General features: G+C 41.0%; 2 protein-coding genes across 2 annotated transcripts; both read left to right on the top strand.

Annotated features, from left to right (window-relative positions):
- The first annotated feature begins 734 nt into the window (after positions 1 to 734).
- Positions 735 to 2,933, top strand: LOC146648577 (GTPase IMAP family member 9-like). Its single transcript, XM_085390466.1, has 2 exons — positions 735 to 797; positions 1,246 to 2,933. Exons 1-2 carry the CDS (start codon positions 782 to 784, stop codon positions 2,304 to 2,306), a joined length of 1,077 nt encoding a protein of 358 aa, XP_085246592.1. The 5' UTR covers positions 735 to 781; the 3' UTR covers positions 2,307 to 2,933.
- An 11,947-nt stretch (positions 2,934 to 14,880) lies between these two features.
- On the top strand, positions 14,881 to 17,996 carry LOC146648576 (uncharacterized). Its single transcript, XM_085389827.1, has 7 exons — positions 14,881 to 15,124; positions 15,590 to 15,663; positions 15,856 to 15,911; positions 16,246 to 16,409; positions 16,505 to 16,677; positions 16,994 to 17,127; positions 17,465 to 17,996. Exons 2-7 carry the CDS (start codon positions 15,597 to 15,599, stop codon positions 17,639 to 17,641), a joined length of 771 nt encoding a protein of 256 aa, XP_085245953.1. The 5' UTR covers positions 14,881 to 15,124; positions 15,590 to 15,596; the 3' UTR covers positions 17,642 to 17,996.
- The last annotated feature ends 8,794 nt before the right edge of the window (positions 17,997 to 26,790 follow it).

Here is a 26,790-nt window from a genome sequence, read left to right as displayed (position 1 = left end):
CTGAAGAGTGAATGTAGTGACTTCCTGTACCTGCTGTGGTCCTCAGTACCATACTCTATTAAATAACCAGGACATAAAACAATGCAGCTGAGAAACTGAAACTGAAAATGGATGTTCCTCAGATCCAATTTTTGTTGCATTTTTCATTACTCTTTGAAAGTAAGCAGAGCACATTACTGTTTTCACACTTATATTTGTTTATGAATAGAGCCAATAACATCAAAATAAATAAATATAAACAGTCACTAAAGCTGCTTTGCTGCTATATACACATGCAATGTGTGCTTGTAATGCACAGGACTAATCAGACTGACTGAAACATCATTCTAGCACATCAGTGCTTTGAATCGAAGTGAAGTGCTAAGTCTATGACTGTAGCCTGTTCTAAAGGAAAAGCCATATCTGTCTGATACCAGGCCTTCCTTGGATAAAATCACAAAGGTGCATCCCTGTGCATCTCCTAAGCTTCTCCATGACCCTGTATCTTCTTGTATGCTCTCAGATGGGCAGATACACTGAAGAGGAAATGCACATGGTGCAAAGAATTCAAGAAATCAACATGGTTTTCCGGCTTTATACAAAACCCCTTATAGCTGGAAAAGTACCACAAAACTTTAGTTTTACTTTCACTCTGTGTCCAATGCAGTTATTTGTGGGTGTGGATTGGTTGATATGCTCTGTTAAAGGAGGTGCAGCACAGCCTCTGACTTTCACTTCTGACTTAACACAGAAGAAGTATCTGCACTGCACTATTTAGGACAGGAACAATTTCATCCCAAACATGGACAGCAAACTTGGTAAGTCTTCATGTTAGTGGTATTTTTTTAATGTTACAGCAGTGATCAGGCTTGAATAATTAAATGTTAGACAAGCTCTGTGGAGAAAGTCTTTTGTAGAAAGCAGCTGTAGCTGTAGCTTTGAAAATCACTTTGAAATAACTTTTAACCCTCTAATCCTAGCTTCAAACTCCAATCCCAACCCTATGATTTAGGATTTTATATGTATGTGAGGTAAATCTTTAAAAAAAAAAAAAAAATCTAAATAATAATTAATAACATACATATCATTGATCACTGATCATGACTATGACCTCACAGAATTAATAGTTGTGACACATCTTCTTGGGTATCTGCAAATTTTTGGAATCTAGAAAATTCGATCCCAAAAGTTAGTTAATGGTCAGAAAAAAAATGTATTAGAGCCTGATGTAGATCCTTATTCATTGTTTCTGATCTTTCTGCACAGGCAGGACAAATGATGATGAGGTCAGGATTGTGATAGTGGGAAAGACTGGAACTGGAAAGAGTGCTACTGGAAACACTATTCTGGGTCGTGAGTGCTTTGAATCCAAGTTCAGTGCCAAATCTATGACTGTAGAGTGTTCAAAAGGCAAAGTTAAAGTGGATGGGCAGCAAGTTGCTGTCACTGACACCCCGGGGCTGTTTGATACCAGGTTTGATAAGGAGAGAACAACTAAAGATGTATGCCAGTGCATCTCCTATGCTTCTCCAGGACCCCATATCTTCTTGGTGGTCATCAGACTGGGCAGATACACTGAAGAGGAAAAACAGACGGTGCAAAGGATTCAAACAATCTTTGGCCACGCAGCAGACAAATACAGCATGGTTCTCTTTACCCACGGGGACCTACTTGAAAGCACCACTATTGAAGAGTTCTTAGAAGAAAGCTCAGACCTGCAGGAACTCGTGACCAGATGTAACGGTCAGTACCATGTCTTCAATAATAAACTGAAGGAGCGCTCTCAGGTCACTGAGCTGATCCAGAAGATCAGAGAGATAGTCCAGAAGAACGGAGGAAGCCACTACACCAACGAGATGTTCCAAGAGGCTGAGAGGGCGATTGAAGAGGAGAAACAACGCATCCTGAGAGAGAAAGAAGAAGAAATACAGAAAGAAAAGGAGAAGGTTGAGAGAGAAATACGGGAAAGATATGAGAAAGAGATGCAGAAATACAACGAACAACTCCAGGCTGAGAGAGAGAGGGAGAGGAAGGAGAGAGAGGAGGAGATGAATGAGGAGAGAAAGAGAGAGATGGAGGAGAGAGAGGCAGAGAGGGAGGAGAAAGAATTGGAGATGAAGAAGTTAAAGGAGAAGTGTGAGAGAGAACTGGAGGAAGAAAGACGCAAGATTCAGTCATGGTGTGAAAATGAGGCCAGAGATGAAGCTGAGAAGTTTAATCCATTATATCATCTGATACGAATCGGTGAAGTAGTCGCCGATGCTGGCAGGAGGATTTTTGAAGAAATCAAACAACTAGAAAGGGCAATTTTTAGCCTGTTCAAATAAAAACATGAACATCGCAGAAGTGTTGGTAGTAGAGTAGTATAGTAGTATAGTATAGTCTCACACTGCCATCTACTGTTCTGTATTAAAATGTGTATTAGTAACATTAAATAAAGAAACACACACTTATGTTTGATTATCAGTGACTTGTGTTTTCCCCATTGAACTAACGCTCTTGCTTGCTCTTGTTTTCTGCATATTAATATTAATTACAACACACTTACCAGATTTTATTGTAATCCTTCTATCATTGATTTAGTTTTCACTTTGTCAACGTCAAAGTATTCCTTTCATGGATTTTGTCGCTGAGCTGAACTTGAAGTAAAGATATAATGATAAAATTAAACCCCAGAAAGTTGATTCTGTTCATCTGAACGTAGTGTTTTCACTGGGAGAAACATTTCATCGCTCATCCAAGTGACTTCTTCATCTTCACATGAATGTAGGTTTCCCCAAATGAAACTAGCACCTCAGTGAAATTAAAGTAAACCTTTTTGTGAAGCAAAACATTTCTGTCCACTTGGAGTCTAACACTGAATAAGCTCTGCACACCCTGAATCAGTCAAATTTATATTGAATGCTTTTCTTTGCCATCTCACTGTGAGCTACTGTGAGTTTTAGCCAGTTTACAGCTTTCTTCTCTTTTCTTTGTTTGGTTTTGCAACAGTTTTGTGTGGATAGCCAGTATGTATTTCATAATACAATTTTTTCCCCAATTTTAATGATCTGTTGAAACCAACCAAGCTTGAGGACAAATCGATCAGTAATAATTTAATAAATAATCTTGGACTGACTATGAAGAAATTTGTCTTTTTGTTTTAGAGGGACAAAGGTGAAGAAGTGGTGTTTTATTACTATCCTTTATGACACTTTCCTAACTTTTGTTGTTTCCAACTGATGGCGCTCTGCTCTGTGTTTCACTTCAACTGTTCACATGCCAAATTTTCACTGCACTTCAAGTTCAAACTTTATAAATACAGTTTGTTTGTATGTGACTTTAAGTTTACATATAGAAATAGAAATAGAAAAAGAATTGGAAATTGTTTATTATCATTAATTTTTTGGATCCAATGACATTGAACAAAATGGAGGTATTGAAGAGTTGCACTGAAAGTATCCGCACCTGTCACAAACTATAAGCACTGGAAGCGATTGTGGCATTTTTTGTTGTTGTTGTTGTTATTTTAGGCCATTTTGTGCAGAGGCATTAGCAGCAGGTTTTTCCTTTTGTGTTAAGCAAAGCCAAGCACTATGCCCTTTTTTTCAAGTCACTAAGTGGTCCCAGTCTCATAGGCACTCAAGTATGTCAGTGTGAACAAGACGGCCGTGTCACTTACCAGCATCACTGCTCAGGTACAGTTTGTGTAATGCATCAAGAAAACAAACTATCATTGATGAAGTCATGGTGCTATCTTTCTGTCTTGTAAAATATCATGCACAAATGTCCACCCTAACTTTTCCATTTTTAATGGGGACACAGTAGCTATGACATTAAGGGAACAGAGGTTCTGAAATGCATTATATTTTACTGGAAAATGAAGTACTTACCTCTCAGATGATTTTATAATTTATACCCTCAGTGCATCTACTAAGAGGCTGAGAGGTAGCACTGGCTGCTGCCAGTATCTTTCACTTTGTGGTTGTTATATTCAGGTCTGGTCCTTTACATTAATTTTGTAATCGTTTCTAAAATTGTTGCAGTGTCATATCACTTGCACTACTATCATTTTCATGGGTTTGTTGTCATTGGTGTTGTTATACACATTTTTATTTTAAAGATACAGTCTGTCATAGATTAATGTGTAATTACGTCCTGTGAAATTGATGCACTCTCATCAACTTAGAATAAATCCATTAAAAATACACAGGAGCTGGTGCCGGTGTGAGGAAACCACCATGTTAGCCTGCAGTGTTGAATACATGGACACCACCGTTCCAACTACTGTGTTTCATGTATGTAGCAGTTTGTCGGTCAACGAGAGACACTGCTCACCTTGTTGACATTGAATAAAGGGGTAATTTAGAATGAATTAATTTATGAATATAGGTATAGAGATATCAGCTGAATGTGAAGTTAAGAGTGTAATGCACTAATATTTACCTGATTCTTTAAAAAATGTTTTCTACATTGTAATCCTGGTTTTTTAAACACAAAATCTGCCATTAACCTATGGGCATTCCTCTGTATCACTCCATAATGGCTGTACTGCCACCAGTTCAGTACTCTTTAAAGAAACAATTTAAATCATTTATTATAGAAAGAACATCAGTCGTGAGTCTTTTTGGCCAGTTGTAATAAATAAGTGTTATGACAATATGTGAAAGAACTACCAATTAGAGGGTTTATCTCAGCTGTCATAGAACAAATAGCAGGATACATCCTGGACTGGTTGCCGCTCTATAGCTCTCCCTCACACACATATACACTAACAAACACACACACACTTTCTCTTGTTTCTCTTTCTCTCTTATTCGCTCTTTCCCAAAGTCTTCTGGATGCCTTGGTGGTTTTAAGTAAGTATTGCACTTACCTTACTGCCTTACTGTCAAACATTGAATTGGGTTGTTTCCTTCCCTGTGTGAACACCATGCTTGTACAGTATGTAATTGTATTTTATCGACACCATCCAACTCGTACCTCTCATATTTTTTTCTATGAAGTATGAGGAGAATATTTCTATGATCCATCTTTGTTTTGGCTGTTGGCCTTCCTGCACCAGCGTTGGTGTCTTTCAGGGCCCCTTTCTACTTCTGCTACTTCATCTGCTAGTCGTTACCTTAAAACAACAGTATATATGTATTGACTGTAAACTTGTTGGCACTATTAGACATTGTAAATAGTGTTTCTAGGGCTTTAAGCAAACTATTATTTGAATTTGAGTCTTAAATGTATAAAGTAAAAAGTTGGGTTTTTTTTGTTTGTTTGTTTGTTTGTTTTTTTGTTTGTTTTTTTACATTTTTTGTTGTTTTACGACTCTGGATAGGGTAGGATGACTAATGAGACCATCAACAGTCAAAGAAACATTTCGTTTCTAAACCTTTCTGCTTTCTGGACAGGTAGGGGAGTCTTTCAGTGCCGCCAGCGTCCCTTAAAATACCTTAATTAAATATAAAAATGTGACAAAACTGTATTTATTCACCCCACATGAAATTTAATAAATAAATCATATAATACAAAAACCAACTATTCACATTTCAACTTTTAACTATTTAAATTTTCAGCTTTTTCCTTTTAAACAAATTTAAAGTGAAACAACACAAAACACTGCAAACCACAACACAATAAAATATAAATTAAAATATGAAAACAAAAAGAAGATGCACATTCTCTGTCATATGGGCCTGCATGCATAAACTTTCTGAATCCTTTCAGTTGTGGATGCTTACTATACCTTCCTAATGTGATGTTGTTGTCCCTGGCTCCCTTTCTCTCTCTTTCCCTCCTGCTCTTTTCCTGTGCTACTGAGATTGCAACTACTGCCCCTTCCCCCCTTCCCAGTGCAAAGCACAAGGTTTGCGTGCGGAGTGAAGCGGAAAAAAAGTGCGAGAGAGAGGGTGAGAAAAAGACAAAAAAACCCACGGCTCCCAATAAAGATCCGGCTCTAAGAGCCGTTTCATTCGCGACTGACACATTACTAGCTATCACTTCCAACATAAATGAAGACAGAAAACTAGGTGTCACACCACGTTGTCACAGATACGGACAATATGCAAAGGAATGCACACTGGACGTTTGACAAATATGTTTTTGAGATTTCTCCATAAATGCAGAAATCTCCTTTCTGTGATCTCATTGAATAATAACTTCATCTTTGATTTATCCGTTTTTGGCATATTGTATATCAATCCACCAAAACTAGATAAACATTAACATATCACTTTGCATACTGAATGTTTGAGATCCTGAAATCTGCACACAACAGATATATAAAGTATACATCATTACTGTGCTTGTTTAGAAACCAGTGACAATAACAACAATTAATTGGTTAGTCATGCTCATCGCTAATGTTCACCCCGAGTTCAAAATCAAATCAAATCAAATCACTTTTATTGTCACATCACATGTGCAGGCACACTGGCACAGCACATGCGAGTGAAATTCTTGTGTGCGAGCCCCACAAGCAACAGAGATGTGCAAACACAACAACACAAACGAGCAAAATACAAGAATGGCTAATCTGAAACTAATAAATATATGTACAATATATAATAGTGTATGCATTTCTGGATGTGTATACTAAATGTTTTTCTACGTGTGTGTGTGTGTGTGTGTGTGTGTGTGTGTGTGTGTGTGTGTGTGTGTGTGTGTGTATACACATTTTTACAAATTAAATAGTAAAAAATAATAAAATAAAAATAAATATTGGAGTTGTTAGTGGCTGTGCAGTCGTAGGTGTAGAGTGAGTACAGGAGAGGGCTCAGTACACACCCCTGTGGAGCACCAGTGTTCAGTGTGATGGGGGATGAGGTGATGCTGCCCAGTCTGACCACTTGGCGTCTGTCAGACAGGAAGCTAAGGATCCAGCTGCAGAGGGAGCTGCTCAGTCCTAGATCCTGCAGTTTCCTGTCCAGCTTTGAGGGAACGATGGTATTGAATGCTGAGCTGTAATCTACAAACAGCATTCTCACATACGTGTCTCTCTTCTCCAGGTGGGACAGGGCAGTATGTAGTGTCAGTGGACCTGTTGTGGCGGTATGCAAACTTTAGAGGGTCCAGTGAGTCGGGTAGTGCAGAGCAGATGAAGTCCCTGACCAGCTTCTCGAAGCATTTGCTTATGATGGGGGTCAGGGCTAGAGGTCGCCAGTCGTTCAATGAGGAGATGGTGGAGGATTTGGGTACAGGGACGATGGTGGCCATTTTGAAGCAGGCTGGGACTACAGACAGATAGAGTTAAGAGTATAGAAAGCAATCTCAGTGTTACCTGGGTCCGGTGACCCAATGTTTATGTGTTGATGATCTCTGTTCTTTGATTTTGTGTTTCTAATGGTCTAGTTATCTTTATTAATTTCTTGTTTGTAGTTCTTAGGTTTTTTTATTGTCCTGCCTGTGTTTCTTGTGTCTCATTGACTCAGTTATGTTTTCATGTCTGTTCCTTCCTAGTCCCTACGTCTAGTCCATGTCTCAGCGTGTCTGTTATGTTTCCTGTTTTACTTTAATAGTTCCTTGTCTGGTGTTAGTGTATTTAGTTTTTCTTCCTCGTGGTCTCATGGGTGTAATTAGTCCCAGCTGTGTTTCCCTCCCGGTCCTCATTCCCTTGTTACCTCTTGTATTTTTTGTCTGTGTCTTCCTCTGTTCGATGTCACATTCTCCGTAATTCCCCGCTGTGTGGCCTGCCTGCCTGCCTGTTTGTTTGTTTGTTTACTTTCATGAGTATTCCCAGTATACTTAGTTTTGTGTTTCTGGTGTCCAGCAATAAAGCTGAGTTTTGAGTTTATTTTTTGCCTCAGTGAGTCTGCAGTTTGGGTCTATTCCTGCCTGCCGCACACAGCTAACATGAGACAAACATGTTGTAATTACCTCAGCCTGTTTTATTTTAAAAGTCCTGGGCATGTCCCACTGGGAGGAGGCCCCGGGGCACGCTGGAGAGATTATCTCTCGGCTGGCCTGGGAACGCCTTGGTGTTCCCCCGGATAAGCTGGAGGAGGTGGCTGGGGAGAGGGAGGTCTGGGCGTCTCTGCTTAGGCTGCTGCCCCCGCGACCTGGCCTCGGATAAAGCGGATGAAGATGGATGGATGGATGGATGTTTTAAAATATCAACGTTACAGCCTACTCTGCTTTAGAACAGAAGGTTGGTTTAGAGAGCACGATTGGTCCACAGGCTACTAGTGCTGTAGGTAAGAACCTGTCATTTATGTAATACTGTTTAATCCTCCTGAAGACACTCTCAACATGAATATGAAGTATGCCTCATTTAACTGTTTAATAATCTACTAGAAAACTGAACATATACCACAGTAAGTCATTAACAGTACAGGACGGCTGCGAAACCTGACGGCAGCGATGCTGCAGGAGGTGATGTGGAGATGTGCTGGCTGGGTCCTCCAGGACCGTCAGCAGGTGTGAGGATGTGCTGGCTGGGTCCTCCAGGACCCTCAGCTAACGAGGCGTGGTGCTGGGTGGGCTCCTCGGGCCCTCCAGCAGACGACACTTGAGGCTGGCTGGGTTCTCCTGAACCCCCAGCAGACGACACTTGAGGCTGGCTGGGTTCTCCTAATCCCCCAGCAGACAAAGCATGAGGCTGGCTGGGTTCTCCAGAACCCCCAGCAGACAAAGCATGAGGCTGGCTGGGTTCCTCGGGCCCTCCAGCAGACGAAGCAGGAGGCTGGACGTGCTCCCCGGGCCCCCCAGCGAAAACAGTCTCTGGACCAGTGGGCACCGGGGCCCCTGGAACACACAGGTCAGAACCAGCAGGCGCACGGGCCTCTGGCAGGGACAGATCAGAACCAGTAGGCGCACGGGCCTCTGACAGGGACAGATCAGCACCAGCAGGCACACGGGCCTCTGGCAGGAACAGATCAGAACCAGTAGGCACACGGGCCTCTGGCAGGAACAGATCAGCACCAGCAGGCACACGGGCCTCTGGCAGGAACAGATCAGAACCAGTAGGCACACGGGCCTCTGGCAGGAACAGATCAGAACCAGCAGGCACACGGGCCTCTGGCAGGGACAGGTCGGAACCAGCAGGCACACGGGCCTCTGGCGAACACAAAGCGAACTGCGGCTGCACAGAGCAGTGACTCAGCTCAGGCAGCGACAGTCTGGTGCAGTCCTCAGCTGGCTTCTTAACCTCCAGGGGTCCAGAGTCGGCTGGGGGCTGGAACCCAGCCTCTGGGGAGGCCCTGGAGTGCGTGACAGTCTCTGTACTGGCCAGCTGTTGGGGACTGATTACTGCGTTATGTGGTGTGTCTCTCTGCTTGACATGAACAGGTGAAAAATTGTTCTTTTCAGGTTGGATGGACTTAACTTGTTGTACCGGAGGAGTAGGTGAAGATGACGGCTGAGCTGATAATAAGGCTGATGAGTCTTCTACCAACTGAGCTATTGACTGGGCTATGGACTGTAACATAGTGTCTAATAGGTCTGGCTGTGACTGTAATGGAGGTGACGAGTGAGCGGCTAACTGAGTTAGCGACTGCTGGGCAACTGACTCAACAAACACAGCCCCGGAATACACAGACACACAGTCCAAAACAGAAAAAGGGTCCTTCTCACTCACCACAGCCGGTGGTTCCGAAATCCTAATCTCCGGCTGTGGGGTGACGCGCCGACGGCGCGAACGTCGCTTCCTCCCGGGCAAAACCTCCGGCGGGCCGGGCAAAACCTCTGGCGGGCCGGGCAAAATCTTCACCGCCGGGCTGGGTTGGGAAGCGGTAGCGGCTGGTGGGTGAAGGTGCAGTTCGTGAAGAATGAAGTCCTGTGCGAGCGGGTGAAGAGAGTCCAGCAGCCAGGAGTGGGCTGAGATGAGTTGCTGTAGCCTGGCTTCTACAGCGCGGAGACACTCTTCCCCCTCATGCTCGAGCCATAGGTTGACCAACCTTGAAACTGTGTCGATTAATTCCTCCCGAAACTCCTGGGAAGGTGTGGATGCTGCTGGGTCCATGTTTGGTCGGCTCGTACTGTCACGGCTGGCGGAGTGAGCCGTGTGGAGTGGAGGAAAAGGAGGACCCAAAATGCAGCAAACTGATGATGCGAGTGAAGTTTATTTACACGGTGGCAGTGGCAAAAACAGGCAATGAGTAATGACAAATCTAAACTGGGAGAAACTAAAGAGCAAACCTGAAATCTACAAAACGGAGAGCGGAGCAGAGAGACGCAGACTAAGGACCAGGATACCAAGAAACACAGAGATACACGGAAGAACGCAGACGAGCCGACAACGAACACAGACCGACACCCACTAAATATACACACACAAGGTAATCAGGTAATCACACACAGGAGGGAAGAACAGCTGAACCTAATACACATGAGGACCGGAGGACACAAGCTGAATACAATGACAACAGACACAGACCTTCAGAATAGAATAGGAAATCCAGAACATGAGCCTTCAAAGTAAAGCAGGAACACACAGACTGATTTACAACACAACACGGGGACATGAACAGAGGACCAAGGACAGACACAGGTAGGGCTGAATACACACCAAACTACAGGTTCAACCCTAAACCAATACAAAATCAGAATAAACACAAGGCACAAAAATGAACTTCAAGGAAACACAAAACGCTGGGTCAAAATGACCCAGGACCATGACATAGCCCTTATTCAGGAATGTAACAAAGACAAATACAATATTTTTATTAGGGCATATTACTGTTTTAAGGAACACAAAATATAAGAAATTTCATAATGAATGTACATTTAAAAGCAAGTCTTTTAAATGTTTTGTATAAAGATCCATATCATATTGATGTTGAGTCTAACTTTCAAATGTTTCTTTTCATCCAACAGTCTGAAACTTGTTCCCACAATTTTGTAATAACACTGTAGAACATGCCATTATTTATATTGGTCATATTGGTTGTCAGCTAGTTAGCTGAAGTGAAAACCCTCAGTGTTGCTATCTTGGGCCTACAGCAAACCACCCTCCCTTTACTTCCTCACAAGTTAGTTTAGTTTTTTTTGCCATGATAGTATCCTGTTTCTTCTACTGCTAATGAAGTTGTTGTGACACTGAGGAAAAGCAGTGTTGCACTTTATAGATTGCAGAAGGATTTTTAAAACTTCAGAAATATTTCATGTGATCTTTATTCCTAAAGATGAGCATGAAAAGAAAAAATTACAAATTATATCAAAGAATGCTAAAACCTTTTTGTGTTACCTGCATGGGAGGAACATGATGCCCACTGGGACCAATAGAAACACATGCAGCAGCCAATCAGAGTGTACAGAGAATGCCAGAGCCTGTATCTGATGCAGAGACATGTTGATTACTCACCTGAGGGTTTCAACTTGTCAGGACTGAAACACCATGAAGCATCATTGGCCTACCCTCACAGTTTGGAAGAAAATTATTACCATTTCCCTGAGCCGCCAGCTAGCCGCACTGCACAGCATCATGATCATGGCTCCCAGTAGCATTCTACTCTGAGACACAATCATGCTGATCACTATATACACCCCAGGTCTCAAACATCAGAGTCCAGTGGGGAGTCAGGAGCATTAATAGAGGGGGCCAGCACAAACCATCCTAGATTTTATACACCCACACCCACAGGAGTTTGCATGGTTGAGGATTGTTTGTGGAAAATACTCTTTCAGCAGATGCAACAGAACGCTTCAAACTCCAAATATTGGTGGATCATATTAAGGTGAAGGAGGCCCTGCTTGCTGACTTCTATAGCAATTCTAGGTACCCTCATACCCAATGGATGCCAGGAGTATAGACAACCACACCAACTGGCACTCAGCATATTGCAGAGTGATGGATGGGGCATCTGTCATGTAAGGAGATACCAAGACCTTCAGGATGTTTGCTCTAAAGGTACGCTCACTGGTCAGTTTGCATGGACAGTTAGGGAGGAAAGGAATTGTAGAGCTGGAATGTGGGGCCCAGGTGTCAAGGTTGCTTGAAAAACTGCCACATGGTTTGCGGTCCAGTTTCCATAGATATTGTCAGCCTCAGAGTATTCCCTTTCCTACTGGCTCGAATATGAGCTGCAGGCGCAAGTTGATACTTCACTGTTCACGTCATGATCTGGAGGTATGACTGGAAATTCCATCAGGCACCTGAGTTCCTTGGTCTCCACCCCTGGGCGGAGCCATCATCTCTCCTGCAGTCCTGTACACCTGAAGCCAAATCTGGGTAATCAAGTTGAGGATTTAAGCTTACCTTGTTTTCCTGTGTCACAGTTTCCCTGGACCTTCTTCGCCACTGCCTTCAACCTCAGCTTGTTTTGGATAACCTCCACACTCTGGAAAATACAGAGAACCTCGACTGCCTGCCCTCCAGCTATCACTCACCACCTCGGATGCAGTGGAACTCAGGTCACCTTTGCCAATACTCACCTGAATTCTCTCCACCTTTCCCTCAAAGCCAAGCTCACCCCAGCTGTCAGTAAAAAATATTAATCATACCCACCTTCCCTAGGTGTCCTGCGCCCACCACCTTCCTAACCACGTTTGCTTCTCTTCCAGATACACCCGCTCCATTCCCATCGCAACTGTCACTTCACAGTTCACTCTCGCTGACCCACGGCCGCATCACTACTCTTTGCTATGAATTAATCTGTTTTCTTAATAAAACACTGTAAAACTTACGAGCCATCTCTGTTGTGGTTCGCTGCATTTGAGTCTAGTTTAGCTATCAGCCTGTGGCCATTGTGACAATTCAGCTCAAAGAAACCAGTATTTCAGACAGGAGAGGAAAGGAAGAAGTCATCCAGTAAGATAACCACTGCAGTGTTGAAGGGGTAAAAGGGCAGCCTGCAGAATTACCACTGAAAACCATGAGACAAGATCTCCATGTCCTCTAAGGTGAGGCTGTCTCTTTTAGCATTTCTCTTGTTTTCCAACCAGGATGGATTTTCAAAATCCACCATGCTCTCACTGCCAAGACACTTGGGCTGGCAGAGCACACTCAGCCAGTGAATGCCCTTAAGCAGAAATCTTAAGGATCTGGCACTACAGGATCAGCCCACACACATGTGGTCACCCTGTTAGAGCCTGTCTGACTTGGCCCTACAGGTGTCAAGATGCACCTTGGCTGGACATTACAAGGTCCAGCTCAAGAGGTAATGCAGCAATTCAATTCAATTCATTTTTATTTATACAGGGCCAAATCACAACAACAGTCACTATAATGATAAGGATAAGATTTATTTGTCAGTTGCAGTTGCCTGCAGCTGACCATACAGACAATACCTAAAATATACAAACTTACATTGGGGAGAAATGTCAGGCCAGGCAGCAACAAAGGGATAGACAGTGAGATATGTAACATATAGGGGCAAAACAGGGTTTCTGCCTATGATGACTTCCAACAAGGAAGTCATCATGAGGAGAAAACAAAAAACTCCATAGCATATAAAGAAGCACAAATATCATCACACTATAACACCATGAAACACAGACAAGCCGCTTTACATTGCAAGGTAGATGCTACAATAATACATACAGAGAAAAACCCAACAATCATATGACCCCCTGTGAGCAAGCACTTTGGCGACAGTGGGAAGCAAAAACTCCCTTTTAACAGGAAGAAACCTCCGACAGAACCAGGCTCGGGGGGGGGGGGCATCTGCCACGACCGGGTGGGAAGAGAAAGAAGGAAGACAGGTTAAAAGACATGCTGTGGAAGCGAGCCAGAGATGAATAACTCTTGACTAAGGAGCACTTGACTGAGGACCAGTGTTATTTCACCACCCGTCAGTCCCAGAATGCAAACCTGTTTTGAGATGTTGGAGAGACTATGGCAAATGGATGTGCTACCCTTTTGCACTGCCAAAGCCAGCACCAGGTCGTGACAAGAAGCTATTAAGCTTCTTGAGACATTGGTGGAGTTAAGCTGTATGCAACACAGCTCCTACAGGCTTATAATATGTCTACGCTGTCTGCACCTAAGGAGGCAGTTCTCCCTGTGCGCCACAGTACAGAGCGCAGATTGTTGAAGTCACTGGAGCATGTCCTTGCCTACACAACAGAGATTCAGAGACTGGAAAGGGGAAGTTATGTTTTCAAACTATACTGTATCTTTGTAAGGTCTACAATATAAAGCGCTTTGAGGCAACTCCTGTTGTGATTTCCCGCTGTAGAAATAAAATTGAATTGAAATTAAAATTAAAATTGAGCTGAGAATACTCCGACTAGCTGCTATATCCCATGCCACATGGCGCAGCATAACGGCAAGAATTGACTTGTATCAGTGACTACCTTCTCCCTGGATGTACTTTGGGGCCACAACTCCTGGCAGTTCAGTCTCTTCTTCGAGATTGAAGAAGTCACTTGGATGGGTGACAAAACATTTCTCCCAAAAAACGTTACATCCAGATCAACAGAATCAACTTTTTGGAGATTTACTTTCCTGGATGACTGAGAATGCATCAAGACGATGTTTATATTATTTCCTACAATTTCAGAACCACTCCCCTACTGGCCAGCTACAGTTTGTGCTTAATGTGTGCCAATGATAAATACAGTTTTCGTGCTGTGACATCATCTCTCACTGGACATTATTACAAGAGGACAGCACTGAACAGCGTTCTAGTGATAGTGGGTTATTGTGTCTGCTATAACACCATGTATGAATCACATCATTTCCTGTCACAGTTACCCAAAAGGGGTTTTGGGGTCAGTTTACAAAGTGAGGTACAGTGAGGATTATTAAAAGAATGAAGAAAAGGAAAACACTGCAGTGGAGAAAATGTTCAGATCAAACACCAAACAGTTTTCTGAGGAAGTCTTTAAACCTTCCAAAACAAAGAACATTCCCTAACTCTCACATGTTGGCCTATCTCTCCCTGATAAGGAGGTGTCTCACTATCTGTCTAATGTCACCCATGAACTTACAATGGCCCCACTGTATCAAGTGTGTGTAATGAAAGTGTTACTGGGAAAGGCATGTGTGGAATACTCTGTTCAGTCTGCGGCCATCATGACTGAGCTTTGGATAATTTAAAAATAATGATTGGATAATCAATCAATCGACTTGACTTGCGGTTGCAGCATACATAAGTGAAGCAGAATAAATTCACAGAAAGATTTCCAGGTTTCCTGAATCTACAGTGCGTGACGTCATGCTTCTTCTTTGTTCAGAAACGTGTCATTGTCCTCAGGCAGAGAATCACAGTCATTGACAGTAGAGGGACAACTGAAGGTAACAGCTTTTTACTATTTCTTTTATAGCATTGTTACTATAGCACAACCATGACAGGTGACTTTATTATTCGATTTGATTCATATGAGAGCTTTAATCCAGAATAGTTAATCATAGTCGAGGCTATTTATCTTCTGAATGTATGAACAAAGCAAACGTATCATGTCCTTTCTTTTCTGTGGATAAAAGTAGTTGGTGGCAATGGAAAATTGCATTTATGTTGTTAAAATTCACAAGTCAGTGTAACTTAGTGAAGACGTAAAACTCGTACGAGGAAAGAAGTTTCTTTGTGTTTGATTATGTGACCACTGAGACGTCCCAACTTCCGTATGTACGCATGTAAAAAGGGGGAAGTAACACAGGAAAATGCTTTTTGAAAAGTGCTACAGCAGCGTCTCTGTGCTTTCTAATGAATGCTGCATGCTTATTGATACATGCGTATGTGTGCACATTTGTATCACTCAGATCAGCCATGAAGCTGTTTCCACATCATCCTGTTATTTGGTCCAGTTTGTTGGTTTTGTGGTTCACACAATGTGGTAAGTGAAAGAGTAATCACAATGTACACAGACACTCTGTGAACAAATGGGCTATAAGGAATAGCTATGAAAACATTTGACCTTAAGTCATTGGTGTTTTTTTTTTAAACAAAAGATTTCCTTTAATATTATTAATCAGGGTGGTGTTCAGCTTTATTTCCTTTTCTTCTTCTTCTTCTTCTTTCCCCCAAGAATCTGAGGGCCACACTTTGAATGCCTGTCAAGAGAAAATGGATGACCAGTACGAGGTGAAAATAAACCTATCCTTTTGTCTTTGAAAGACCATACAGACATGGTGCTTGTACCATTAGGTCCATAAGTATTTGAACAGTGAGACAGTTATTGTAGTTTTGACTCTGTACACAACTACAGCCGATTTGAAATTAAACAATCAGGAAGTCATTGAAATCCAGACAGGAATTACAATTTTATGTATAAAAATGGCTGTAATGGCTTGCCACTCTTTACTCCAGCACCATTGTGTTGGTGTACAGAGACTGTCCAAAAATGTATGGCTCTAACTAATAAATATAAATATGGTGCGTTTTTTAATGTTTCAATGTTCTGATCTTGTATGTGAAGTTGGGTATGGTTCTCATACGGACTTCAGCTCAGCAGGATTCCTATGAAGACCTTACAGATATAAAGGAGAAGTTTATCTGCCTCCTCTACCCAACAAATGAGCTCAACTGCTCCTGGTCATTCAACACTTTAGAGAAGGATACTAAGCTCTCTGTGTTTATCAGGTATTCTTATTTTTAAATAGAGCTTTATTTACAAATAAGGTACAATAAGCTGAAACACTGCTTTGAGTCTGTATCTCCTCTGTCTCCCCTACCAGCATTTGTGATGATGAAATACTGGTTGAGTCACTAAACTATACTTCTGTGGAAAGAGCTGGATCAGCGTCTTTGATTCTCAGCAATAATATGGCAGAAGTCATCCTTCATTTGAACAAGTCCATGCAGAACAAGTGGACGTCTTACACCTACGTGTATGACATGGACATGCTGGGTAATATTTCAAGACTATTAAGTAGTTATAAATGACAATGCTATAGATCAGATTAAAAAAAATACAAATATCTCTCTCGCTTTTGACAATTTTTCTTCATCAGTAATTAAAAAATTTCTGTCCTTTGAGATCTTGAAGGCTGTGACTAAAACTGGGGGTTAGTGCCAAGTACAGGGGTATGGAGTGGTAACCTGAAGTTTCAGTTCAGACTCCAGTGTATTTCAGCCACAATCTACAGCAGATGTTCAGAATTAAACGTTTCCAGTTATTTTACTAATTGTGCATGTGTGTCTGTGTGTCTGTGTGTGTGAGACAGAGCTCCTTTCTCCACCTCCAAACATCTATGCTTCAGTCAAAGGTGGAGCCCTGGTTGTATCATGGGGTCTGCCTCGCACCAGAGAAGTCGTTAACTCTTATTGTTTTGAATACCAGCTGGACAAAGGTGATCAGGTACAGTATCTCTGATCACGGATCTTTCTTGTGCACATATGACAGGATTAATGAATGAGACAAACTTGGTGAAAAACTCAACTCAGTGAGGACTAAAGTATTTTTAATGTTTTAATTAGAGAAAAACAAAAATGACTTTTTAAAGTAGAAAATGTGAACATCTTTTGATAAATGCTGGTTACATTTTTTTCCATTCTCAGAAGCAATAAATAACACATTCTGATAGGTTTAGCTGTACTCAATAGAAGTTGAAAGTCAGAGCAGTCTGAGGTACAGAGGAACATTAAGGTAAACCCAAGATTTATTTATTTATTTTTAATGGCTCTTTTCAAAACAGGAACAGCCAATATACTTGATCGCCCAGCAGTCTTACAGAGAGCCAGTTTCAGATGCCACACGCACCTACAAACTGAGAATGAGGACACGAATAACAAATACCTGCTCTGGATCATCTCAGTGGAGTGAATGGAGTGATGGTGTTGTCGTGCAGAATGATTCAACCGATGGCTGGTGATCCAGTGTCAGCGACTGGTTGAAGGGCTAGTGTCTGAAAGCCTTAGTAAATGTTATTATTTTTGAAACTTTTCTTTCTTGGTCATATTCTTTCTTGGCCCTGTGAAACTGCATTTCGTTGCCCTGTACCTGTGCATGTGCAATGACAATAAAGTTGAATTCTATTCTAATTCTATTCTATTCTATAGGAATTGACAAAAAGAGATATTTTCTTTAACCATTTCACATATAGTGGCCACTATAATGAACAGCTATTCAAAGACTGTTTTCTTGTATTTGTGTCAGTGTTCATAGTTTACTTGCACATAAACACAACACAGTGTATATTATTTATTCGTTTTTCCAAATTCATAAGTCAAAACATATGTTGTCCACAGGTGGACATTTTAAAAAACATTTTAAAAAAGTTTAAAAAAAAGTTCAACAATCTTTTTTCATGCCTAAAGATGAATAAAAATACTTAAGAAAACAATCCTGATTGAGGTTGTCATAATTCATGCATGAAAGGGTTAAGCAAAGTTGGATGAAAGCTGCTTCCATGTAATATAATGTTTCTTTCTGTTGGTTTCTAAATACAGATGTGTAAAGTCTTTCTTGTCTTTAAAAATGGCAAGGTCTAAGACCCTCACCTTGCGATACTAATAGCTTAATATTAGGATTGTTATTTAAAAAAAATGTGAAAAGCAGGTAGTGCTAGAAACCAAGTAACAGTGTAGCGTCCCCACCAAATAATGTGTTAGGGGGAAAAACATGATCCTGATTAAACAATCTTCTTCCCCTTTACTCAGGTAGAGCTTCCAAAGACCAAAGTCTTTTGTGGGGACATGACTCTGAAAACTCTAATTCAAGCACTATTTATGCAATCTACATGAGTCCTACTGTACTGTCAAGAGGTCATCCTTAGCTTTCCATGGTTGCCACATTTGAGGGGGTTAGACTAACAGAGCAATATTGTTTTCAAGATAATGAGAATTGCAGCTTTTATGGAAGTTCAGTTTATTTATATAGTACTAAATCACAACAACAGTCACCTTGAGGTGCTTTATATTGTACAGTAAAGACCCTACAATAATACAGAGAAACCCCCAAGAACCAGACCCCAAGAACCCCTTTCAGCACATGACATAAATGACACTTGACATGACAAGACATAATGTGGATTGCACAACACTGGACATTATATTCTTCATTTCCAGTTAATACTTGTATAGCTGCTGTTATTGTGTATATATTTATTTATATTTCTTCATACATTCTTATATAGTTCTATATTGTGTATTTTGTTGTACAGTTATTTTATTTTCAACTTTAATTTATATATTTTATCTTATTCTTTCCCAGTTAAATTTACCCTTCATTCTAATTTGTGTTGTACAGTTATTTCATTTTTAACCTTAATTTATATTTTATTCCTTCCTAGTTAAATTTACCCTTTTTAATTTTTCACATTTATTTCCTATCTTATTCATAGCCTTTTCCTTTTTTGTTTTCTTTAGGTCACGAGCAGTTGTCCAAGCATTTCACTACATATCGTACTGTGTATGACTGTGTACGTGACAAATAAAATTTGAATTTGAATTTGAATTTGACACTCTACATTGTCACACATCATTCAAATCTGACATTTCTCTGTGATGACCCACACCACCTTGACTTCTTTTTGGTCTGCTTGAGTGTCAGGTCTTATTTGCTGGCACTGGAAGGCTGATGTGGCACGTTTGTGTGCCAACACTCTATAAAAGACCTCAGAGCTCAGTTTTTTTTATGGCTCTCCTCTCTGAGACACCTTTTTCGATTGTGTTCTTTCTCCAAACAACCTTGCATACACCATTTCTTTGACCGTGTGATGGTTTTGTGTATTGTTTTTGTAATTTGCTATTTCTAGTATTTAATAGAAGTTTAGTTCAGTGCATTTGAGTTTTGAGCCCGCACACAGAGAGCCTTGACAGATCGTTTACAGCACTGCTTGTATTGACTACACACCATGGTTACACTAAATTTTGATGAGAACTCTCTAAAAGAGTTTTTGAGAACTCTCTTAAACAGAATGCAACAAAGAAAGATTCCTTTCACGGGCCGGTGACCTGGGTGGCAGTTGAGGAACCAAATCCCACAGCTTCAGAACTCTAGCTTACACAATACTGCTTACTCATACTTTGGATGTCATCATTTTGTCCCTTTCAAGGCTCCGAGTAGGACTGCACTTTCACAATTCTGAGTAAAATCCTTTCTCACTCAGTCTCCCGTCATATCATCCATGACCATTATTACTACCATGGCGTATCGACGAGCTGTATCTGACTCATAGGTGTGCAAAAAACCCACATCTCAACAATGAGAATTTATTTGTTAAAATTGTGTTTTAGCGTTCAGATGTGTTTCTATGCTGCTGTATAGGTGGTAATGATGTAATGATTCAACACCACAGTTACTAAAATCATCTCTGTGTTCACACTTTTCAGTTGTGTGATCTTGTTGAGCACATCATTGGTGCCTTGAGCCAAAGCAGGTTTGAAGGACTAACCTGTCTAGTGATGCGCAGCAAATGTATTATATTTGTTAAAATAGTATTTGAGATGCATACAGTGAGACCCAAAGTTCTAATCTGGACAATAATTTGCATGCAAAAGCCAGGTGCAGCAAAAATGAAAACTCATATATGCAAATTGATGTTTAATTTCTTTAAAAAAAATTTGTCGGAAGGTTAAATGAAATTAAATTTTCTGGCAATTATTTCATGTTTAGGGCTTCACAGGTTTAAAGCAGATTTTTTAAGACTTTTTGTCATCTGGCATATAAACTTTCATCATTTAAACTTTTAAACTTGTTGCATGAGAAAGCCAAATAACAAAGTTGACCTTAACATCAGCACAAATTTAATGTGAGAAAATAGTTTAGAAAGAAGAAGTGGGGGTGGTTTGGTACCTATTTGTTAGAAAGTCATACCACAGCATCTACTTTAAACTTCCTTAAGCTGCAGACAGAGGTCCTCTGGGATTGGTCGCAAAAAAAGCCAAATAAGGTGAAAATCAAAAGAAAAAGGAAGAACATAAAAATAGATTAAGGGCAGAGGGCATCTTGTGACTCGTCTCTCTGGTTCTTTTACATTAATGTGTTTATTTTAAAATTATATAAGTGTAAACTGTACTATGTGTGTTGTTACTGTGAGTAAAAGAACACAATTATTAGACTATAATGTGTTAAATTTGCTTAGATGAGAGGGTCCATCAGTAGATCAGAGGAACAGGGAGGGATTTGTCTGTGTGTTTCAGTTTGGCTTAGCTGTAGGCTTGAGAGTGTGTGTAATTGTGTAGAGGGAAAGGAATTTATTGCCACTGGGGGTCTGCCTGTAATGAAAGGAGACAGGAAGCTACAGTTGGGGGATGCTGATGCTGATGCTTGTACCTCATAATTGTTATAACTTAGAAGTAGGTTTGCAGGAGCCTCTCCACATGCTTATCTGTAAATGTAAGACAAGAAGAAGTCAGTGGCCCAGTGGATGCAGAGTGGGGGTCTCAGTGTTTTGTATGTTTTGTAAAGGAATTTGGTGTAGCTTGGGAGAGAGGAGATTACTTTTATGACCGGCAGAAAGTCACGTACACAGAGACACACATACACAGTGCTTTAACTGTTACGACGCACCCACACTCACTCATGTGCACTCACACATACACACGGGTACGCGCACACACAGACACTCACATGCTCGCACATACGTACACAAACACAGAGTTTGCAACACACCATGGGGGTTTTATGATGGGTCACTTCTATATAACTGGTTGTAGCAAACAAAGAAGTGGAGATCTGCAAAAACCTATGAAGGAGATTTTGAAAGCAGTTTTGTTTACACATTAAAGATCTTTGTCATTTCTAAATGCATGTACTGCCAAGCATTTCTATACAATATGGAGTTCAGGAGATACTACAGATATACTGAAGTCATGCAAAGGTTGTGTTGATGTGTGTTTGGGTGGAAATTGTGGTTTGAACGTTGTCCTCGCCTGACTTTGATGACTCTGATAAAATGACCCATTGTAAGACAGCACACACACATCAACTGGAGACATGTTGTTGTTTCATAGTCGCATCACATCATTTACATCTGGATACGATATAAATATCATTCTGCATTTAAAAAACTTCCACCCCCAAAAGTATTTATTGTTCATTTATAAAACAACTGTTCAGCAGTACAAAAATATTCAGAATATAAAACAACTTAAATATATTACTTAAAAACAAGCTATTAAAAAAGAAGTAAAAATTTTTATTTTTCCACCCCATGACAGATGTAGTGCGGGAGGATGTGCAGAGGGTTGGTGTGACAGAAGATGGCATGGGATAGAGGTCGATGATCTGCTGTAACAGGAACAGCTGAAAGAAGATTTGACTTAACCAGTGTTTGTTTCCTCTTTCTTTGTATGTTAAAGAAATTCCAATAAACCCCATTTCATTAAAAAAAAAATCCTAAAATTCCTAGAAAAAATGTCATAGAAAAGATGAACTAAGCATTTTTATTACAGACAATGAAATGCCACCCACAGACAGACACAAATAAAAGAGTTGTATGTCTGAGAGTTCATTGGAAACGCTAGTTTAATTCATGAAACCATTTGATATGTCTGCCTTCTATTTACAAGACAGACGCTTTTTAGTTAAGCCTTGTTGCTCATAATGCTCGTTAGTGCTTTTGTAACATGCTGGAAACATTCCTCTGAGATTTTGTCTGACTGTGGCAGCATTTAATATAATTACATGTAGATTGTCAATGTAATTTTGTTAGATATGTGTAACGTAAAATGCTACATTTACTGGTTAGATGAAATGTAACTGTTTGGTATACATTCAGTTTTTGTTACGGCCATTTTCTTTCATGATTATTTGAATAGATAGAAATTGGATTTTATATATTTCAGTTTATTTTGTTAAAAATGATTGTGTCATGTTTGAAGGTGAAAAGTAATTTCTTTTTGAATGTAGCCTTGGTTTGTTGTTCTAAGCATATGAGTGCCAACTGCAGGTGGCTCCTGGAGTGGTCTTTTACTGCTGTAATACTGCACCCCTCATCATCAGACCCCTATGATAATGGTGTGTGCTCAGCAATGCTATTCTGGAGAACCTGGTTGTAAACAGTGGTTATCTGAGTCACTGTTGCCTTCCTATCAGCTCACAGCAGCTTGTTCATTCTCTTCTGACATCAACAAAGTATTTTTACCCAGAGAACTGCTGCTTAATAGATACGTTCTCTTTTTCAGACCATTTTCTGTAAACACTAGAGATGGTTGTGCAGAAAATAATCCCAGTAGATCAGCAGTTTCTGAAATACAGTGGGGCAAAAAAGTATTTAGTCAGCCACCGATTGTGCAAGTTCCCCCACTTAAACTTATGACAGAGGTCAGTAATTTGCACCAGAGGTACACTTCAACTGTGAGAGACAGAATGTGAAAAAAAAATCCATGAATCCACATGTTAGGATTTGTAAAGAATTTATTCATAAATCAGGGTGGAAAATAAGTATTTGGTCAATAACAAAAATACAACTCAATACTTTGCAACATAACCTTTGTTGGCAACAACAGAGGTCAAACGTTTACTATAGGTCTTTACCAGGTTTGCACACACAGTAGCTGGTATTTTGGCCCATTCCTCCATGCAGATCTTCTCGAGAGCAGTGATGTTTTGGGGCTGTCGCCGAGCAACACGGACTTTCAACTCCCGCCACAGATTTTCTATGGGGTTGAGGTCTGGAGACTGGCTAGGCCACTCCAGGACTTTCAAATGCTTCTTACGGAGCCACTCCTTTGTTGCCCGGGCGGTGTGTTTTGGATCACTGTCATGTTGGAAGACGCAGCCTCGTTTCATCTTCAAAGTTCTCACTGATGGAAGGTGGTTTTGGCTCAAAATCTCACGATACATGGCCCCATTCATTCTGTCCTTAACACGAATCAGTCGTCCTGTCCCCTTGGCAGAAAAACAGCCCCATAGCATGATGTTTCCACCCCCATGCTTCACAGTAGGTATGGTGTTCTTGGGATGCAACTCAGTATTCTTCTTCCTCCAAACACGACGAGTTGAGTTTATACCAAAAAGTTCTACTTTGGTTTCATCTGACCACATGACATTCTCCCAATCCTCTGCTGTATCATCCATGTGCTCTCTGGCAAACTTCAGACGGGCCTGGACATGCACTGGCTTCAGCAGCGGAACACGTCTGGCACTGCGGGATTTGATTCCCTGCTGTTGTAGTGTGTTACTGATGGTGACCTTTGTTACTTTGGTCCCAGCTCTCTGCAGGTCATTCACCAGGTCCCCCCGTGTGGTTCTGGGATCTTTGCTCACCGTTCTCATGATCATTTTGACCCCACGGGATGAGATCTTGCGTGGAGCCCCAGATCGAGGGAGATTATCAGTGGTCTTGTATGTAGGGTTGCCAACTCCCTGAAAAATAAATAAGGGACACCTCGTGGCCAGGGCCGGGCGACCCAGTTGTCTTCACCCTTCCCAGTGTGGTGAATTTTCTAGCTCTTTTTTTGTGTGTGAAATTATTTTTTTAACCCTTTGACTTGAATTTGATTTAAGTAGATGTGTATTCTTTGTGATATAAACACATGTGAAACAAATGATCATTTAGCCATTTATTTTTAGCTCAAAATGACAACATTAACACAGTAAAACAGGTCTCCTTCTTAAACAGAAGCCTGTCATGCTTAACTTTTGAGAATATAAGTAAATCTTTCTTTAAAAGAACTCTGTCCTGCTTAACTTAAAATAATAGAAAACAATAGAAAGAAAAACATTCTTGTAACAGTGCACATTTAGTGCATTTAGTACAACTGGCTTCAGCTGAGGTATTATTTCAGCTTTTCTAATGCTAATCAGCTGCTCCTGTTTGTAAACCTGCTTGTTCCCATGATTACGCATCTTAACTCATCATCATTATTCATCTATGTATTACTTTTATGTATTAGTCATCAATTTGTTGTAATCATCTATCCTTGCAGTTGTTTATTACACAAAATAAGTTATATTATCACACTTCTGGCCACATAGCGCTGATATTCACTGCACATGCCCATATTAACTTTTTCCAGCCAGGTGTTTTCCTTTTCCCATTCTTCCCTTTCTCTGAGGGGAACAAACATTGCTGCTCTAACGCTGGGCTCACACTGTGCGGTTTTAGGCCCTTTTTGAGTGATCGGACCGATTTTGGCCTTCATCGTGCGTCGTGTAGTATACGTGGGGTAACGAGAAGTGATTAACACCTCACGACCAGCTCCCGATCATCAATTGCTCGTGAGGGTGTCACCACAGCCGCTCACACTGCTCGCGCGCAAACACGTAAACGTTGGTGTAAAAGACGGAGCAGCACGGCTGTGCAGCGTGTGATCTGGACACAAGCGATGGAGGCACAACTTGTAGAACTTTGGAAAGCTCATCCGAGCCTTTTCGATGTGGCATCACAAAATTATCACGACCACAACAACCGTGAAAATAGTTGGATTTACATTGCTGCTCAATCACAGCTGCCTGATGAGTGTTTTTCATTAGCAATTTAGCAAAGTTGATGGTGGTGGTGTGTGTGTCTGTGTGAGTGTAAGACGGAGAGAGAGAGAGCGCGACAGATTTTCTGTTATAACCTTCATTTTATGGAGGCACAGTGTGAGCACTCAGGTCGCATCAGAGCATCGGGCGGTATAGTGTGACTCACACTATACCGCCCGGGCGGTATACTGTGACTCACACTATGGCAACCCTACTTGTATGTCTTCCATTTTCTGATGATTGCTCCCACAGTTGATTTTTTCACACCAAGCTGCTTGCCTATTGTAGATTCACTCTTCCCAGTCTGGTGCAGGTCTACAATACTTTTCCTGGTGTCCTTCGAAAGCTCTTTGGTCTTGGCCATGGCGGAGTTTGGAGTCTGACTGTTTGAGGCTGTGGACAGGTGTCTTTTATACAGATGATGAGTTCAAACAGGTGCCATTCATACAGGTAACAGAAAAGCTTCATACAGAAGACGTTACAGGTCTGTGAGAGCCAGAGATTTTCCTTGTTTGAGGTGACCAAATACTTATTTTCCACCCTAATTTACGAATAAATTCTTTACAAATCCTAACATGTGAATTCATGGATTTTTTTTCACATTCTGTCTCTCACAGTTGAAGTGTACCTCTGGTGCAAATTACTGACCTCTGTCATCATTTTAAGTGGGGGAACTTGCACAATCGGTGGCTGACTAAATACTTTTTTGCCCCACTGTATTATATATTTATATAACTATCAGTAAGTACATTAGCTGAAGTGAAAACTCTTAGTGTCTTGGGTCTATATTGAACCGAGCCTTTCTTCTTCACATAATTAAGCCACTAAATATTAGCCCTTGGTCAGGAAATGGCTGCGTGGAAGGCTGATTAAGACTCGAATGCAGGACCCAGAAGGCAGGAAGTGAACTCAAAGTCAGCTTTAATGCTAGAAACCTTCCAAAAACACAACAACTCGTGTAAGATAAAAATCAGGACCTTACAATCTAGAAACCAGGTTATATAGAGAAGTGTATTACCTTTCCAAAAGACTTCTTAGATACAGATTGACATTGCAACCTTAGCTCTTGTTGTTCCAGACACTCATCCAAACAGTCAGACACCAGTCATATTGGGAACAAACAGGCTTCGCGCAGATTTTCCTGTAAAACAAAGTGGGGCCTTGCAAAAAAAAGTCTGGGAACCACTACCTTAGTTGAACACCCCTCTCAGTCTTCCTTGCCTGGTGGCCTTTGTGTTAAAACTTGCTCAATAACACATCCTTCCCGAGCTCCACACAAAGTGCCTGTAATGATTACAAATGAAAAAGAACAAAGTGGTGAATCGTCGATTCCACAGGAGTGGAAAGAGAGGATAACCAAGCAACTCAGTGATATCCAGGAAGTATTCACTTTCAATACCTTGAGTTTGGCTGTACGAGCAAAGTGAAAGATTCCACCAAACTTAATGATCCAACTCCCTTCAAGCACAGTGCATGCCCTATACACCAATGTCAGTTCACCATAGTTACAGATAGTAACCCACTCACATACATATTGACCTCTGATAAGTTAGACACCCCTGGCTTTAGGTGGCCTGCAACTTTGGCTACGTACCCGGGTATTTT

This window comes from Rhamphochromis longiceps, linkage group LG18 (genome assembly GCF_057381845.1).
Source record: "Rhamphochromis longiceps isolate RC_006_pf linkage group LG18, R_longiceps_female_GT1.1, whole genome shotgun sequence".
Taxonomy (NCBI): Eukaryota; Metazoa; Chordata; class Actinopteri; order Cichliformes; family Cichlidae; genus Rhamphochromis; species Rhamphochromis longiceps.
Note: the sequence above shows the minus strand (reverse complement) of the source record. Positions and strands in the feature narration are given on the sequence as shown.